At 35.8% G+C, this 19,255-nt stretch overlaps 1 protein-coding gene across 9 annotated transcripts in view; it reads right to left on the bottom strand.

Moving 5' to 3' along the window:
- The window catches only part of LOC308706474 (uncharacterized protein), a 101,665-nt gene that overhangs the window by 16,126 nt on the left and 66,284 nt on the right, over positions 1 to 19,255 (bottom strand). For all 9 annotated transcript variants that reach the window (XM_081392141.1, XM_081392145.1, XM_081392142.1 and 6 more), the window contains 5 exons: positions 16,790 to 16,968; positions 14,999 to 15,185; positions 12,937 to 13,079; positions 11,637 to 11,821; positions 452 to 717 (listed from right to left, as the gene is read on the bottom strand). In XM_081392141.1, the coding sequence (XP_081248267.1) occupies positions 452 to 717; positions 11,637 to 11,821; positions 12,937 to 13,079; positions 14,999 to 15,185; positions 16,790 to 16,968 (960 nt within the window). The remainder of the gene's footprint in view (positions 1 to 451; positions 718 to 11,636; positions 11,822 to 12,936; positions 13,080 to 14,998; positions 15,186 to 16,789; positions 16,969 to 19,255) is intronic.

The following is a 19,255-nucleotide window of genomic DNA, read 5'->3' as shown; positions in this document are numbered from 1 at the left end:
TATACAAATTAATTATACACAGTACACACACATATATTAAGTAAACAAACTCTTATTTTGGATCGTTTCACAGCCCTAGTTGAAAACCGTGATACATTTTATTTTCCAGGATTCTGTGATGAATAGAAAGTTCAAAACAACAGCATTTATTTGAAATAGAATATTTTGTAACATTTTAAATATCTTTAGTTCACTTTACTTTATCAATTTAATGCGTCCTCGCTAAATCAAAGTATTAATTTCTTTGTATATAAAAAATATCTTACTGATCCCAAAATTTAGAAAAATTGTGTACGTTCCAAACAAACAAGTGAAAACTGCCTTTCTCTTTCTTTCTTTCTTTTCTTCTTTCTTTCTTTCTTTCTTTCTTTATAAAGCACAATATAACACAACAACAGTTGCCCAGAGTGCTGTAGAAAGAGCTTAAATATAGCTTTAGCTTTAGCTTTACCTATTACTCTGGTGAATTCGCTGGGTGTCTGTACGCTGTGCGCATAATCGACGTGTGAGCCGAGAAGCTGGTGCACTTGCGTAGAGAAGATGTAGACGGATTTGGGCTGCAGGAACGCTACGGGCCGGCTCTCGTCCCACGGTGGCCTGCGCGCTGGGACCCAGCAGAGCTGCGTGAGGTGATGATGGAAGGAGGATCTGGCCTCCCGCACGGGCCGTCCCTGGCTGTCCGAGACCTGCGACCTGAGGTACTGCGAGTACTTCTCTCTACAACACACAGGACAGGTTTTCATGTCAAAACACAGGCATTGGGTTTACATGAATGAGCAACAAAAGGCCAAAGCACGGACATCACCGGCAGAAACATGCGCTCGACAAAACAAACAATAAAAAAACAGACAAAAGTCGGCACACCAAGGCTCCGAAATATGCAAAGATAATAAACACACACAAGTTACGTTTCGACTCGAGCACGCAGGCTCCTCGTCAGACAATTAAAAATTATTACCCAACAAGCCTTTATAATCTCAGGTGATTAATCACCGGATCACATTAAATGAAGAATTTGATATTCGTCCATTTCTTTAAGATTTTTATTGCAGGTTTTATGATTCTCGTTATAAATTTTGAATGTTTAAAATTTGACTTTCACATTTAGTATTTAGGGCCCAAGCCCTGAAAGGGCGAAGGCCCTATTGTTTCCGTAAGGATTATTATTATTTTTTTTCTTTTTCTTTTTCTTTTTCTTCATTATTTTTTTTTTTGCCTTTTTGCCACTTTTGGGGCCCTTAACATGCTCAAAAACTCTTGAAATTTTGCACACACGTCAGAACCCGCGGCCATCAGGGCTGGGCTGAAGCTGGTACTGGGGCGTGGCAGGGGGGCTCGACAGCGCCCCCTGGAATGGGGTCCGAAAACTTGGTCCATAAATCAAACACGCTTGCATGTAATAATATGAAACTCAGTACACATATAGATCTCATCGGGCCGAACAACTTTCGTGCTCTAAGTTTTACAAAAGCCCAACAGGAAGTCGGTTATTATACGTTGTTTGGAAAACGCATACAATGGAATGTGAAATACTCCTCCTAGGGATTTCATCCGATCGCCACCAAACTCGGTGAGAATAAAGTCAAGACATTGAGGATGAATTCTTGCGAACAGATTTTTGATATCTCGAACGGTTTGGCCGTGGCGAGGAAACGAATTTATGGCGAATAATGGGACACAGGAAGTGTGTTATAACTTCTGCATACATTATCTGATCTTGCTGAAACTTCAGCAGTGTGTTCGTTGTAAGAGGCCGATCACATGGATGTGACCTTTGTGAGTCAAAGTTATAGCGCCACCAACTGGCAACAGGAAGTGTGTCACTTTCAAAATGCTTTGAAATCACTCTTATTTTTACCAGATTTGCTTCAAACTTTATGTGTATAATGTAGACACACGGCAGATGTAGACCTGTGAAAGGATTTTTGATATCTTTAATACTGTTGCCATGGCAACGCTTCAAACTTTAATATTATTTTTTGATGCTTTTGAGACTCTTAACATACTTGAAATTGCATGAAACTCGACAGACACATCACATTTATAAGCCCGTAGACATGTTCAAAGTTTCAGAAACGGGCGTGGTGAGGGGCTCAGTAGCGCCACCTTTAGTCATAAGTGGGGGGGTTAGTCTTATCAACAGCAACAAAACTTGGTATGTGTATTGTTCTCATCAAGACGGACAACTTTCTAATTTACATTAACCATCTCCGACCAACAGGAAGAGAGATATTTTGGTTTGAATGTGGATTTTCTGAAGAATTTTCTCTCCCTCTCTCTGTGTCTATGTGTGTGTGAGGGGAGGGGGGGATTTGACTATTGCTTTTATATTGTTAATCAAGGTTTCAGGGGCTTTTGGGGTCCTTAACGTGCTCAAAAACTCTTGAAACTTTACACACATGTCAGAACCCACGGCCATCAGGGCCGGGCTGAAGCTGGTACCCGGGCGTGGCTGGGGGGCTCAACAGCGCCCCCTTGAACGGGGTTCTAAAACTTGGTCCATATATCAAACACGCTTGCATGAATTAATATGAAACTCGGTACACATATAGATCTCATCGTGCCGAACAACTTTCCCCTGGTCAAGTTTTACGCCAGCCCAACAGGAAGTCGGCTATTATGGGTTGTTTGGAAAACACTTGCTGTGGAATGTGAAATACTCCACCTAGAAAATTCACCGTGTCCCCTCTAAACTCGGTGTGCATGTAGTCAAGACTTTGAGGATGCTAAATTGCGGACGGATTTTTGATATCTCGAACGGTTTGGCCGTGGCGAGGAATCGAATTTATGGCGAGAAAAGAGAAACACGAAGTGGAATAACTTCTGCATACATTAACTGATCTTGATGAAACTTCAGCAGTGTGTTCGTGGTAAGAGGCCGATCAGATGGATGTAGCTATTGTGAGTCAAAGTTATAGCGCCACCAACTGGCAGCAGGAAGTGTGTCACTTTCAACATGCTTTTGACAAAAGTGGGGGGGTGAGTTTTAACTACAGTAAAAAAAACTCAGTTCATATATTGATCTCATCGACCCGGACAACTTTCTAATTTAAAGTCATTAGCTCTGACCATCAGGAAGTCAGATATTTTGGTCTGAATGTGGATTTTTTTGCAAAATCAGCCTCTGAATTTTTAGCCACCTTTATCTAAGTGGTTTATTTTATTCCCACCAAACTTTTTCAACATGATAAAAATATATTAATGATGCTAAATTGTGAACGGATAATAAATATCTCAAACGGTTTTGCAATGGCGAGGGATTAAAGTATTGTCTAAAAAGGAAACACTAAAAGGTTCATATATTCTAAAAATTTAATTATAAACCATTTATTACTATATAAAAGTATACAAATATCAGAACTTAACTCATTTTATTCTTTTTTTTTCAATTTAAGAATGAAGTTTAAGTTTAAAAACTGCCAGAATGGTTGTTTAGTCTAAACAATAAATAAATAAAGTCAAACATAGTGCTATACTGCCCTCTTGTGTTCAAAATCAGGTAGGCCTATTATATCTATATAAAAATATACTAGGTATGTGACGGTAAGAATATTTTACCACCGGTTAACTGACGTGTGACACCGCTGGGGGCTTTTTAATCGCTAACTTAAAAACGAAAGTAAAATATGTTCGTCCGCACGGACATTGATAATGGTGCGGAGCAGAGCGAGCATTTTCAATAAATTCCTATGGAAGGAGGAATGACCTAAAAAACGTTGACTCTGTTCTGCTCGTTCCTCGCTGAGGACGCGCACCATTATGAATGCCTGTGCAGCCGTGAGCATTTAAATTTAATTTTCGGGGAGGATTGCTTGAATGTATTTAAAAAAAGCACAATGTTGTGTTTTATTGCTACTGTACAAAAATATAAGTTAACACTTTGCAGTTTGAATGATGTTCTGAACAAAATGACAGAGTATGTTTTTATGTGTCCACTGTTTAATCGCGCCCTCGTTTTAGAGATTCCCAAGTTATTTTTTCATTTAAGTTTTTTCATTGTTCTAATCAGGTCAGGCAAGTAAAACTATCTGTGTCTTATCCATTACATTTTTATATAATATATATACACTACTGTTCAAAAATTTGGGGTCAGTAAGATTTTTAAGCGAGGTTTCTTCTGCTCACCAAGGCTGCATTTATTTGATTAAAAATACAAACAAAAACAGTAATATTGTAAAATAGTATTCCAATTTAAAACAGCTGCTTTCTATTTTAATATATTTTAAACTGTTATTTATTCCTGTGATCAAAGCTGAGTTTTCAGCATCATTACTCCAGTCGGCACTGTCACATGATCCTTCAGAAATTATTCTAATATGATGATTGATGCTCAAGAAACATTCATGATTATTTTAAATGTCGAAAACAGTTGTGTACAGTCTTTGATGAATAGAAAGTTCAAAAGAACAGCATTTATCTGAAATCTAAAGCTTTTGTAACATTAAACACTACCGTTCAGAAGTTTGGGGTCAGTAATAATTTTAATTTTATTTTTGGGGGAAAGAAATAAAATAAATCAATACTTTTATTAATCGAGAATGAGTTAAACTGATCAAAAGTTACAGTACAGACATTTAAAATGTTAAAAAAAATTATATTTGAAATAAATGCTGTTCTTTTGAACATTACATTCATCAACGCATTTTGAAAAAAAATCTGTACACAACTGTTTTCAACACTGAAAATAATAATTAATATTTATTGACCATCAATCATCATATTAGTATGATTTCTGAAGGATCATGTGACACTGAAGATGGGAGTAATGATGCTGAAAACTCAGCTTTGATCACATAAATTAATTACAGTGTAAAATATTTTAAAATAGAAAACAGCTGTTTTAAATTGGAATAATATTTCACAATATTACTGTTTTTGTTTGTATTTTTAATCAAATAAATGCAGCCTTGGTGAGCAGAAGAGACTTCTCCTAAAAACATTAAAAATCTTCCTGACCCCAAACTTTTGAACGGTATATATATATATCAGGGTACCCCCAGGATCCTCCAACTTAAATTCAAGGCTTTTTAAGACCTTTTTAATACCATTTAAAATGAAATTCAATGCCAACTTCGTACCAATTCCAACAGAAGTATGAGGGGAAAATGTCAAATCTGTATACATTTTAAGCCCTAAAAAATTATTATGTACAAGTAGATTACTTGAATTAAATAAAACATTTTATTTAAATTATCAGTCATATTTAATACATACGCAGCAGCGTTGTAGCGCGCACGTGTGTAGGCCAATGTTAATTTTGGCAGCCATTTTTGATTTAGTCTTACTCTTCATCTTCAGACGAAAATGGTTATTGGTCTTAGTCACATTTGAGTCATTCTGCCTTTCATAGTTTTAGTTGACGAAATGTGTTTGCATTTTTTGTCAACTTTTAGTCTTTACTTTTAGTCAAACTGCAGTTACTTTAATTTTGGTAGCTATTTTATATGTAGTCTTTAGACAGAAAATGTCATAATTATTCTCTCTAGGCCAATTCGATTAAGCTTATGAGAAATTAAAATTAAGCTAACAGGCTGTATTGACATTGCACTCTTTAGCCGTAGCACTTGTGCAATTCTACATATCCCTTTTCCTTAGTTCTCCAATTTTTTAGAGTGCCGTACCCCCTCTCTTCCACGACTGCAGTCACATCTTTCCATTAAGGGACAATATTTGCCCCATTTAATCGATTTTTTCCATTTCATTTTTCACCTTTATAATACCTTTAAAATATAAATAATGCTTTAAATAAAACAACGTTCAATAAATATTCAATGTTAAAACACGTTTAATATTAATAAAAATATGATATTAAAATCGCCAGTAGGTGGCGGTAACTCATTGTCTTTGTCAAAGCCACAGATTTTGTTGCAAAATAGAGCAATAAGCCTGACAATACTGTTTAAAATGTAGTACATCACTTAATGTTACTTTTTTTTTTTTTTTTTTTATGTTTATTGCATAAAATCAATGTCACATTTGAAATCGTGTGGATAGTCGGGAAACATTGCATTCTTGCTCGCATAATGATTAACATTAAAAACACTGCTGTATATCAGCCTGCATTTTGATCGCAGATTTAGTCGCACAAACAGCGCAAGCGGCTCATGACAGATCTTCTCAAACGAAGATCGCTGAACTCCAGCTTGTCTGTGTTTTCAGATCATCCGCGCTTCTTCAACAATGTAGAGAGAGCGCGCGTGGATGGCTGTGGCCAGATACTACTGAAAAGACCGGGTAGAAAACATGTTCTTTTAACAGAAAAGCTCTGATTAGTAACCATCGTAACGGGTGCGCACGCTTTCGCGCGTTCTTTAATGACATGGAGCGTGAGGTGCACTCAACGTTAAGCGACTGATTTTTAATTAGTTTTCATTAGTAACAGTTACTTTTGTTACGGTATGAACTTAATCATAGAAAAGGCAAAACAAAATTTAAGACCTTTGTAATAAAATCCAAGACTTTGTATACCAAATTCAAGGCTTTTAAGGCCTTAATTTGAGATGATCAAATTTAAGACTTTTTCAATGCTTTTAAGACCCCGCGGGTACCCTGATATATATATATATATATATATATATATATATATATATATATATATATATATGTTTGTATAATATATATATATATATATAAATATAGCTGCGAGCAGCGATGGAGGGCCTAAGCCGGCGGTACCGCCACCCCGGTGCCTTTAGTTACCTAGTTACCTTGCGGTGCCACCGGCTTGGGCCCGTAATCGCTGCTCGCAGCTATATTTTTCTTTTTCTTTTGTGTTCCATGACTTTTTTTTTTTATCTTTTCTGTTTATTCTTTCCTCTCTCATGTGTCATGTGATCCGTTAATGAATCACCTGTGATTATAAAGGCTTGTTGGGGTAATAACTTTTATTTGTCTGACGAAGAGCCTGCGTGCTCGAAATATAACCGTGTGTGAGTCTACTATTACATTTTTTGCATATATTGGTGCCGACTTTATTCAGTTTTTTTTTCTTTACATGAATAATAAATACTGTAACAAATGTATTGCTCATTGCTTTTGAAAATGCATTATCTTACAGTAACTAATGGGACCTTATTGTAAATGTTACCATTATTTTTTATTACTTTATTATTTTACAGTACAATAGTATACAAGCAATCACATCATTACCATTTTAGAACAAGTTCCAAATTTCCAATAATCGGGGATTCGATAAGACACATGCATTTCGATTCCGTTTAATGATTCCTATGTTGGCATTTTAATGTGATTCTAAACCATTCGAGCGGCAGAAGACTCGCGCGCTGTTCTCACACACCCAATACGAGCACACAGAAAGCCGACTCTCATACTGAATAGTGTGCGATACTGAACCAAGTTCTCTTCGTCTTTTTGCACTTGAATGGACAAATGCACACAAAAACATGTCAAAATATCCTGGTAAACACAGTCGGTTGTGTCTTAAAGGAGAACTCCGGTCAATTTTAACATTGAGCTCATTTTTTTGTACATTTGGAGTGCTGTCAATACAGAGAACAACGACAAAAATCGGTGTTGCCTACACCGAGTTATTCTATTTTTAAAATTTGCACCCTGTTGACTTCAATAGGGCAAGTAGTAAGCCTGCTTTTAGCCTCTTAACATCCTTTAAGTGTCATTACAAGTGCACAGAAAATGTGAGTGATTCCTTCCGAGTGAACACGGGTGGATCTGACTGCAGTAGATGTTAGAGATATTAATAAAAACGAAGTTAATTCAGCCAGCGCTCATACCTTTGTTTACATTCTGTTTTCGGTGGAAGGCCATAGTAATCGATTGTCGAGTTCACGCGCGTGATCATTGGTAACTAATGACTGAACTCGACAATCGATTACTATGGCCTTCCACCGAAAACAGAATGTAAACAAAGGTATGAGCGCTGGCTGAATTAACTTCGTTTTTATTAATATCTCTAACATCTACTGCAGTCCGACTCACTTGTGTTCACTCGGAAGGAATCACTCACATTTTCTGTGCACTTGTAATGACACTTAAAGGATGTTAAGAGGCTAAAAAGCAGGCTTACTACTTGCCCTATTGAAGTCAACAGGGTGCAAATTTTAAAAATAGAATAACTCGGTGTAGGCAACACCGATTTTTGTCGTTGTTCTCTGTATTGACAGCACTCCAAATGTACACAAAAATGAGCTCAATGTTAAAATTGACCGGAGTTCTCCTTTAAGTGAACGTAAGCAGTTAAAACGCACGTGTATCAGTATATTGGATCCGTGCAGCTCTTAAAGTGACAGCAGCCTAATATTCCTGCTGCCGTCTCTGTAATAACGTTAATCAAACGACAAAAAACAAAACGAAAATTATTTTGCTGTTCTTGACTGAATAACTTTTGTAACTATATTTGCAATGTTTATTTACTTATAAAGTGCAGTGTTATTTTACATTTGATTAAGTCCCCCTGTGGTGTAAATCCAGCGTTTAATGTTGTTTATGTGTCTATGTGGTGTTATTAATGTGCTTTAAGACAAAGCATGTGTAAGTTCATAAGTCGACAGCATTGCTGAGTATTTCCTCCTTAAAACTGCAGTGAACCAAAGACAGTCTCAAAAACACGCTTTGAAATCGCTGGTGTTTCTGACGTCACAAACTACCTTGTAACCAATCAGATCAACGTGTGATCGTCAACCAGTGGATCTCTGAGCTGAGGGAGTGAGTGGAGGCGGGCCTCATTTGCATATTCATAGAACCGCGCATACTAAATGAGGCAAGGGTGTCGAGTTACATTCAAGATATTTTTTTTTTTTTTTTAAATATGTCATTTTGGTGATCAAAGATGAGTTTTAAGGGATAAAACTGTTGACTACAGGAGGACTTTAAAATACCGTTTATTTAAATTGTATCTTTGTTCAGTTGTGCAATTGCTATTATCTTTTTTAAATTACTGAGTGTTTCCTTGTCTTTAATAATGCTTGAAATGTATGTTAGTTGAGCTAGTTGTTTTTGCTATGGTATTTTTAAACCATAAACAAAAGTTAATTGTGTAAGTTTTCTTTAGCCAGTTGATTTTTTGTTTATGCTATTCAGCTACAATGAAATGTTTTGCAGTAAGACTTCGAATAAATGTGAATGATATCCAAGTTTTTGCTTACCTTATCGAAATAAGGAATCTATGAGAATTGGAATCAATAAGCATCATTATCAGAATTATTAAAATTAAATTGGTACCAAACCCTACATATGGCACAAGCTGATTGGCCTCTGTTCATCCTGCAGCCAATGAGATCGCTTGCTCAACATTTAAATAGTCAGTGTTTGCTGTAAGTTCCTCTGAACCCCTCCGCCTCCCCAGCTCCACCTGCCCAGATCTGCTATTTATGCAGCAGAAGCATATCTACTCCACAAAGACTAAACACATCAACACTGCCATATTTAATAACATACTAAATCTATTTCAAGAGCTGTCATGATTTAAATAAATTAAACTTAAATAGCAATATGCAGTTTGTGCACTATTTCAGTCTGACAAATGAGTAAAAGCAGCACTATGTTTGCTGTGGATCTGGCCGAGCGGGTGGATGTGTTTTGGCTTATGAATGGAAATGGAGCATAAAACCAGGTGGCGGTTCATGCGAGGTCAGCTGACAGAGGACAGTACTGCAGATGCATTAAAATACATGGCATTTCATCCGTGCATCTGAAGAACTGTGCAGTACAGTCAAACCAAAGTTTATTCAGACTCCTTCAACATTTCTCACATTATCAGTTTATTCGTTATAGTTTAGAAAATGGTAATAAATATGAGCAGAACTCAGCTGATATTTGACTGGTTTTGTCCGTCCTTCTGTTAGACTGTCTCACACATGAATTATGTTGAATATCTGTCAGCTGTTAAATTTAACTACACAATTAGATAATACCAGTTTAGCTCAACCAATCACCAAGCAATGCTTCATTGTGTTCAGTGTGTGTGTAAAAAGAGCATTAGCAATTAAAGACAACACACTTCAGCAAAACATGATCAGCTCAAAGTGTCCCAATCATTTTTGGTCCCAAATTTGTATAAATTTTACACTGTATGAAGAATTTTTGGGTATAATATGTCACAGTTTACTTTATTCTGCTCTCCTCACTTACATAAATGAACTATGGTGTCCTGCACACACTAGTAAAACAATATAAAAAATGATATCTGGTGTCTGAATAATGTTTGGTTTGACTGTACATTACTTTGAGATCTTTATAAAATCGAGCGACCAAGAATAGACTGATTCCCGATTAGGATCTGACGTGGTTTAATGGTCATCAGACACAGTCCATCAACTAAACAGACCAGTCCTTCAAGCACACACACATATGCCAGACAGCAGGCACAATATGTTCACCGCTTTAAAGCTTATGTGAACAAAAATGATCAAATGCAGATGATAAATGGCATGCCAGACTAATAGTGCGACCATAGGGTTTGAATAATCTGGACTAAAGAGCTGTTCGGAGAGCAGATTGAGCATAAGTGGAGTGTGAATCATGAGGGATCAAGGCATTACTTGCTCGCTTTCTGGGTGCGTTTAAGTTTAGTTAGTTTTTCCAGCCATAGTGCAAAGCAAAATCCACACGAACGCATTGTAATGCCAGCATTTCCTGCAATGCTATTCACCAGCGGCCGCTGAACGTCCAAACAAAGCCACGGCAAAGCAAATAGTCGCTGAATTGAAAATGATGAGCTAAAGAAGTTCATTGTGGCAAAATAATGCCAATCTAAACATGCACAAACAAACAGCATTTGTTTTCAGCCCTGAAAAACACACAAAACACACATAAAACAGGAAAGAGCTTTAAGATTGACTGTATAAAAAGGTATATTTTTACACACTAGAAGAGAAGCAAATGGATCGCTGTGATTCACAGAAACATCTGGATCCAGGCGGAGAGAGCTGGATTTGCAGTTATTGTGTGTCGATATGCTGAATTTAGGGGTAAATCACACCCTATATATTGTATTATTATATATTGTATTGACAGCTCATCAATTAAATATTTACCAGCGTATTTTCTGCATAACTGGATGTTTTTTAATAAACACTGACAAAAAGCTACACGAGTTTTAGTGCTGGACGATATGATGATATATATAACACTGATATGAGTGATCACCCGGATTTAGACCTATATTGTGTTTATATAAAGCGTTCACAGGCAAATGTGCTTTATGTTTTTCCCCGGCGTGGAAATCAGGCTCATATAAATGTCAGGAAACACGATTCCCGCTGCATGCCAATATCCACGATCACTGGATCTTTGGTAAGTTGTAAGAAACACTATATCGAGTCCAACCTTTAGTTTAAACTGATAATCGCTTGTTTTACTGGTGTTTTCCCAGTTTCCCCTGTTAAATCCAGTCACTCCGCAGCTCTTCTGCCACTCAGTGCGACTGAGGGAGTGTGTTCCCGCGGGAAAGTGACATCAATGCATAGCCTGATTTATATTATATAGGCTTGCAACGCCAAGGTCAAGGGTTCGATTCCCAGGGAAAGCAGGAACTGATAAGAATGTAAATGTGTACCTTGAAATGCAATGTAAGTCGCTTTGGATAAAAGCTTCTGCCAAATGCATAGATGTAAATATATAATTATAATTTGCACACATCTTCTGCAGTGTTTCTTTACCCAGCGTCCCAGTGCTTGTCCATCAGGCTGATGAGAGCTCGTCTCTGCTGTAGTTTAGTGTTCGCCGGCAGATGCTCGACGGTGGCCAGCGTGTGAAACTCAGCGCAGTGATGATCCTCGATGACGTAAAGCCCATCCGAAGGCTTCGGCCACAGCTCGCTCTCCACTGCCCACGGGCTCGACGCCTGGAGGAGACATCCGGTTATTCGGGATCATGCAGAGCGCACTGGATCACTGGGAAACACTACTGGACTCTTATAAAGATGAGTTCAGAACGCAATATCAATGAACTACACTGCAAAAAAATGCTTTCCTTACTTAGTATTTTTGTCTTGTTTCCAGTCCAAGTTTCTGAAAATTCTTAAATCAAGAAGTATTTACTAGATAAGTAAAATGACATAAGAAATGTATGGAAGCTTGTTTCCGCCACAGAATGAAAAATAAAAATGGTCATTGTGACTTTTTATCTCCCAATTGCAACTTTATTTCTCGCAATTCCGAGTTTAAAGTCGCAATTGCAAGTTATAAAGTCAGAATTGCGAGATATAAAGTCGCAATTGCGTGTTATAAATTAGAATTGCTAGATGTAAACTCGAAATTCTGCGAAAAAAAGTTGCAATTATCTTTTAAAATCTTCCATAGAAATTCTATCTTGTTTTCTGATAATAAAAAAAAATCTAAATTAAATCAAAATTATCTGCCAACAGAGTAAGAAAAATAATCTTGTTTTCCATTTGAATTAAGATTATGTTTCTTACCCCATTGGCAAATAATTTAGCTTGAAACTTTCGATTTTTTCGAACTTTTTTATTTAGATTTATTTTTTTAGAAAACAAGACATAATTTTAATAAATACTTAGTATTTCTGTCTTGTTTCCAGTCCAAATATCAAACATTTCTTAAATCAAGATGCATTTACCAGATGAGTAATGTGACATAAGATATTAAGTCTTGTTTTCTGGGGAAATAAATAAAAATACAAGCTAAATTATCTGCCAATGGGGTAAAAAAAAATAATAATCTTGTTTCTGTTTGAATTAAGATTATTTTTCTCACCCTATTGGCAGACAATTTAGCTTTTTTTAAGCAAAAACTCACTTAATTTTGATTAATTTCCCCGTAAAACAGGACGTAATATCTTATGTCATTTTAAGCATCTAGTAAATGGTTCTTGATTTAAGAATTTTTAGATATTTGGACTGGAAACAAGACAAAAATACTGAGTAAGAACAGCATTTTTTGCACTGTGACACACACACGTTCTGACCCGTGTGCCGAGACTCACGCCACTCGCTCTCACCAGTTCAGAGGTCGTGAATGTGCGCTTCTCCTTCCTGAAGATCAGAAAGTCTCGCACTCCCAGAGAACTGAAGATCTCTCTCCATCCGCTCACGTCTCTGTCGGCCTTCAGATAGCAGGCGTCCAGCAGAACCCAGTCCACACCTGGGAAAAGGAAAAGAACTGGTTGGGTCTGAAAGCACTGGATGGATCCACTGCATAACGCTCCGTGTTCATGCACAAATCATGCTTTTGTAAGTCCATACAGAACACTTTTAGTTCGGTGCTTCAATTCTAGGGTGAATCAATTACACTGCAAGAAATGCTGTTCTTACTTACTATTTTTGTCTTGTTTCCAGTCCAAATATCTAAAAATTCTTACATCAAGATGCATTTACTAGATGAGTAATATGACATAAGATATCAATCAGTTCAAAACAGATTTCAAACAGAAACAAGATTATTTTTCTTACCCCATTGGCAGATAATTTTGCTTGTTTTAGGCAAAAACTCACTTCATTTTTATTAATTTGCCCAGAAAATGTATATCTTAATATTATAATACTATAATATTATATCTTAAGACTTAATATCTTATGCAATTTTACTACTTTAGTAAATACATCTTGATTTGAGAAATGTTATGAAATGATATTTGGACTGGAAACAAGTAAGAAAAGCATTTTTTGCAGTGTAATTGGGACAGTCATAAACTGTGAAGCTTTTTCCTAAACTGTAGTTAAGTAATTTGATCAAACTGAATATTTCTGTAGGTTTTGAAACGGTAACACTTTACAATAAGGTTCCATTAGTAAACGTTACATTAACTAATAATGAGCAATGTTTTCTTACAGTATCTAATAATCTTTATTAACATTAGTTAATAAAAATACAACTGATTATTGTTAGTTCATGTTAGCTCAGGCTAATGCCAATATTATATAATGTAAATTATTTGATTTGAATAATGTATTACTAAATGCTGAAATTAACATCAACTAAGATGCTTTAGAATTATTTTGTATTGTTAGTTCACGTTAACTAATGTAGATAATATGGAAGCTTGTTTCCGCCAGATTAAAAAAATTAAAAAGGTAATTGCGGTTTTTTAATCTCATAATTCTGACTTTTTTTTCTCACAATTTCGAATTTATATCTCAAAACCAGAATGGCAAGTAATAAACTCATAATTGCGAAGAATTGGGAGACAAGGTCATAATTTTCATATAAACTTGAAATTGCAAGAAATAAAGTCAGAATTGTGAGATTAAAAAGTCGCAATTACCTTTGTTATTTTTTATTCTGTGGAGGAAACAAGCTTCCATATTAATTACACAATTGCGAATTTATATCTCAAAATCAGAATGGCAAGTTATAAAGAAAAAAGGTCATAATTGCGAGATATAAACTTGAAATCGCAAGATAAAAGTCAGAATTGCGAGATATAAACTTGAAATCGCAAGAAAAAAGGTCATAATAGCGAGATATAAACTTGAAATCGCAAGATAAAAGTCAGAATTGCAAGATAAACTCGCAATTGCGGAAAAAAAGTCTGAATTGTGAGATAAGATCACAATTGCAGGTTATAAATTCAGAATTGCGAGGTACAAACTTGGAATTGCGAGAAATAAAGTCAAAATTGAAAGAAAAAAAAGTTGAATTGAAATAAACTCGCAATTGCAAGAAAAAAGTCAGAATTGCGAGAAATAAAGTTAGAATTGCAAGAAATAAAGTCAGAATTGCGAGATAAACTTGGAATTGAGATAAATAAAGTCAGAATTAGGATCTTTTAGTTTTTTTTATTCCGTTGTGGACAAAAGCTTTCATAAGTTAACTAATCAATCAAACCTCAATGTAAAGCGTCACCTTTGAATCTTAATTCACCGAGAGGCTACACTTTTAATTTTCAAAAATGCAAACAAAACATTGAAGTTTATAAGAGATCATTAGAGTGCGTGTTACAAGAAAACACCATTTCATTTCAAATGTTTAATTTAATGTGTTACTTGCCATTTCTTTGCAATTATTTGTGAATTTCACTAGCAATTTCAAAGCAAATCCCACACCGAGGTGCAGTTGTTTACCAGGGAGCATGCTGGGAAGGTCGATGTTGCCGTACTGGCTGGAGAACTGTACTTTGCTCTGTGAAGGGAAGAGAAAGCCCTCGCTGGTCAGCACAGGTATGGATGCGGCGAGGCTCCTGTAGTCCTGATCCTGAGAGTGCATTTTGATGAACACCAGGTAGCTGACGACAACATCCCTGGGCTTTTTCTAGAAGAAAAGGGAATTAAATAAGAATATGAGGCACAGTCATAAGAGATGAAAGCATTTTCACACACTTGATCCAGTTTCAAACATTCAAGGGTCTGTTTCCTAAAGGCATCGTTAGCCAACTATGGTCGCAAGTTTCATCGTTATCAGCCGTTCAACGAGTCTGTTTCCCGAAACTGTTCGCAAACCGCATCGCAGAGTTGTGTGTTTGGAGTGACAGATCTCGACCTTGTTTGCATGACATGTGGACTCAATAAATCCTGATCTTGAGCAAAATAACCAAGCTTACATTCAGAGCAATCTGTGTCTTTAATGTAGAATACATACAAATGTCATTTACGTCTTTTAGTTCGTCAAGAGATTTAAAGCTAGTTTCTGAAGAGTGCGCATGTGTGAACGAGCTCTAGTGCGTAAGAACGAGTCTGAGTGAATCTGGAAATAAAGCAAAATAACTGAGAAAAATGAGAAATAGTCCTCAGATGCATGTGCGTAATTTATAGCAAAACATCTCGCATTAATTAGACCTCAAACAGATTCATTAACCACACGTGTGACATCATTAACCAACGTGTTTGAACGATCAATTTGCGACACTATGGTTTCGGGAAACAGTCGAGACTAGCTAGTTGATCGCATCGCACTATAGTAGTGAAGCACGAGTTACAGCGCTGTGTCATAAGAAAAAATCATCATCAATACGGATGCATGATATATCAGTACTATATTAGTTATTGGCCAATATTATATTTTTGTTGTTGTTGTTAATAATCAGTATTTGCCATCAAAGTTATTATTTAAAAACACTAATAATTTATTAACATAAAAAACCCAGTGGTGCTCCTCATTTAGGGGTCACACTCACACTCTTCCCAGTCAAAAGTGGTCAGACACCTCAAAAGGATTTTTTTCCCCAGTATAATATATTTTTGTTCAATAATATTTGGTATTTTGAGGGAATTTTATGGTACTAAGTAATATTTATGCAATAATTATGATCCATTTGTTTCCATAATTTTTCCAATACAATCAATTATTATTAATAACTAATAATATTTAATAAATCCATAATTTTTTTTAATTATTATTTTTCAATTAACCCCTTTATATTTCGATCAAAAGTGACCGAATAGCACCAGATGGTTAAATGTAATCTTAAGAAAATCAAAAAAATAATAATAATACTGTACAAAGCAATGTTTTGATGCATAAGTTCACTTGTGGCTTTTAAAATGACTGATTTCAGTTTTAAGTGTTTTATTTTTAATGTATTGAGACAAAATAGCATGAATTTTAAATTCAATTCAATTACATTTTAATTTAATTAAATGTAAAATGTAATATTAATTTTAATTTTCATAAAGTGTATCACACCATAAAAAATAACTATTGGCTAGAAGTGAAGCGTCGTTGGTTGTGAAGCGTAGTTTGCGGACCAGGCAGAAGTTGTCAGCGATTCTCTCTTGTGTAAAGTCCTGCTGTAACGCTGTGGTGGATCAGGGTGAACACAAACTTTACTTGATGAGTTAAAGCAGGACAGACACAACCACAACTAACATTTACGTGTAATTAATTACATTTACATAAAGCGTGTGTGTTCCTCTGACCTGCCAGGCTTTGCTCTTCAGCACGGGGTAGATGTGCTTCTGCAGGACCTGCTGAGGCTCCAGCTCGTGAACGCCGAGTCTTCGGAGGAACTCCCGGACCTGCGAGTTCCCCAGTTCATCCAGACACGCCAGCAGCCGCGGCTCCACGATGTTCAGGTCCTGATACAGAGCCTTCAGATCTGCAGCGAGGGACAGGAACAGGGTGTGAGCAGTGTTGTGTGGAACTCAGTACAAGTAAACTTGAGTTAAGTAATCAGATTACTTTTTCAAGTAGCTAGTGAAGTAACGCATTACTTTTCAATTTACAACAAAATATCTCAGTTTAAATAAGTAACGCTAGTTACTTTTTCTAATTTGTTGACTGACAGCTCTCCTGTCCTCATGTTGTGTGTTTGTGTGTGTGTGTGTGTGTGTGTGTGTGTGTGTGTGTGTGAACATGATGGTTATTTTAGTTCTAGACTAAATGTGAACATGCGTTTACTCGTCTCACTTGTACAAAAACATTCAGTATTCCTCAGAATGAATAAAAACAGTGAAATGCAATCTCAGAATTTTATGCAAATTTTTTATAATTAACTATATTAAATTAGACAAATATACTTTATCTATTTAATCTCACTTTATTAACCAATGTCTTTGCTGCTGACCTTCAATGATCTTATTCAACCATACTAATGAGCAAAAAAGTATAATTTTAGGGCTTCGGGTCATTTTGACCTGCGATGGAAGAATGGAGGGATGAGGGTTAAAGGTGCAGATATGACAACATGCAGATTTAAATATATCAAAGCTGATTGAACACTGATGAGAATATTGCTTCAGAATAAATTATAATTACAATACAAATGTATTTTTTTTTTTTCCCGGACAAGCAACTTTTTTACTAGGACAATTTATTATTTACAAGTGACAATATGCAGATTTTATGCGTTTTCCGGATGTGGAAATTTTTTGTGTGTAAAGATTTACTTGTTCTAAAGACAAGCACATGAAAAGGCTTAATGTCAAGCCCTGATATATATATATATATATATATATATATATATATATATATATATATATATATATATATATATATATATATATATATATATATAAAAGCTGGGACGTAGTTAATCTGGTTTATTTTGTTCAATATTAAATTAAAGTGCATTTATTGCTTTGCAAGTAATCAGCAATATTTAAAAATGTATACAATGTTTAAATAATGTTGCATTATTTTCCTAAGCGCTATATAAATAAATGTGACTTGACTAGACTAGTTCTTTTATTTCTTTTTTTTTCTTTTTCGGCTAGTAGAAGTTCTGAATGGCCAGTAACTTAAAAATGTAGTAGTCAAATTGGCCGGTGAAGACTAAAAATTTACATTGTGAAAATAAAATATAAAATACTTTTTTTTTTTTTTTTTTTTATAAATAAAAATTTACTGTTTAATTTATTTTTTAGTATTATTTTTCTTTATTCATTTTCATAATAATTTAAATAATTTCACATACACACTATTGTTTTTATAATAAAGCTGGGAGAGCTATATTGTGCTTAGAGGTATGTGTGCAATATAACGTTCACTGATGTTCCAGTGATGATGACACATCAAATGTGTTCAGCTGGCATGTTCTTTACAAGGAAAGGAATCTTTCAACTGATGCAATGTACCACAAATGTACACACTAAAGGGAAGTTGCTTAATATGGAAAGTGATTGTGCCATGTGTAAGCATGAGGTATACGCTCCATTTGTAAACATAAGCAACATGTTTTTCTACCTTACAAGGAAGTTGTAAATCCCTCAGTGGTGTATATAAGCTCAATCCTTACTGTACCACCCCAGAGAAACATAGAGGCATGATGGGGTGAGGGAATAGAGAAATGGGAACAGAGAAATCTGGAATGAAGACCTCCTCACCTATAGCCTTATTCTGCTGTGCCTGTTTCTCTCTGTCTGATACATGTATAAAATAATAAATAGAGATCTCTTGGCAAAGTAGCGTCCGTGATTCAACAATAATGGGGAAAAGCATGACTTTTAAATCTACAGCCGGTGAGTGAAAAAGTTCATTTCAAACCCTGTACAGCAGGGGTTTTCAAAGTCTAAGACAGTGGGCCTCCCTTTTGACACAATTTACCCAATGGCGTCCCCTCCCAAAAAAAAAAAGCAAAAAAACCCCCCAGAAAACACACATAGCAATGTCAAACTCCTCGTTTACACTCTCAGTAGGCGTGTTTCCATTACAGATTTGTGCAAAACTTTTGCGATTTTCTTCTTCTTCTAAATATCGATAAAAAACTATTGCGAAATGACGGCGTTTCCATTAAATGATGTTATGCGACTAAAACGTCATTTTTTCCTCTCACGATAAGTCATTCCAAAAATCATGGCAACGGACGTATTATTAATGGAAGGAAACGTTGGCGTGTTATCCAAGCATTAATGGCAAGGCACGACCCTTGTGAGCGGCTCATATGA

Source organism: Scardinius erythrophthalmus (assembly GCF_964197995.2).
Source record: "Scardinius erythrophthalmus genome assembly, chromosome: 18".
Classification (NCBI taxonomy): Eukaryota; Metazoa; Chordata; class Actinopteri; order Cypriniformes; family Leuciscidae; genus Scardinius; species Scardinius erythrophthalmus.
This window is presented reverse-complemented; position numbering and strand designations above follow the sequence as displayed.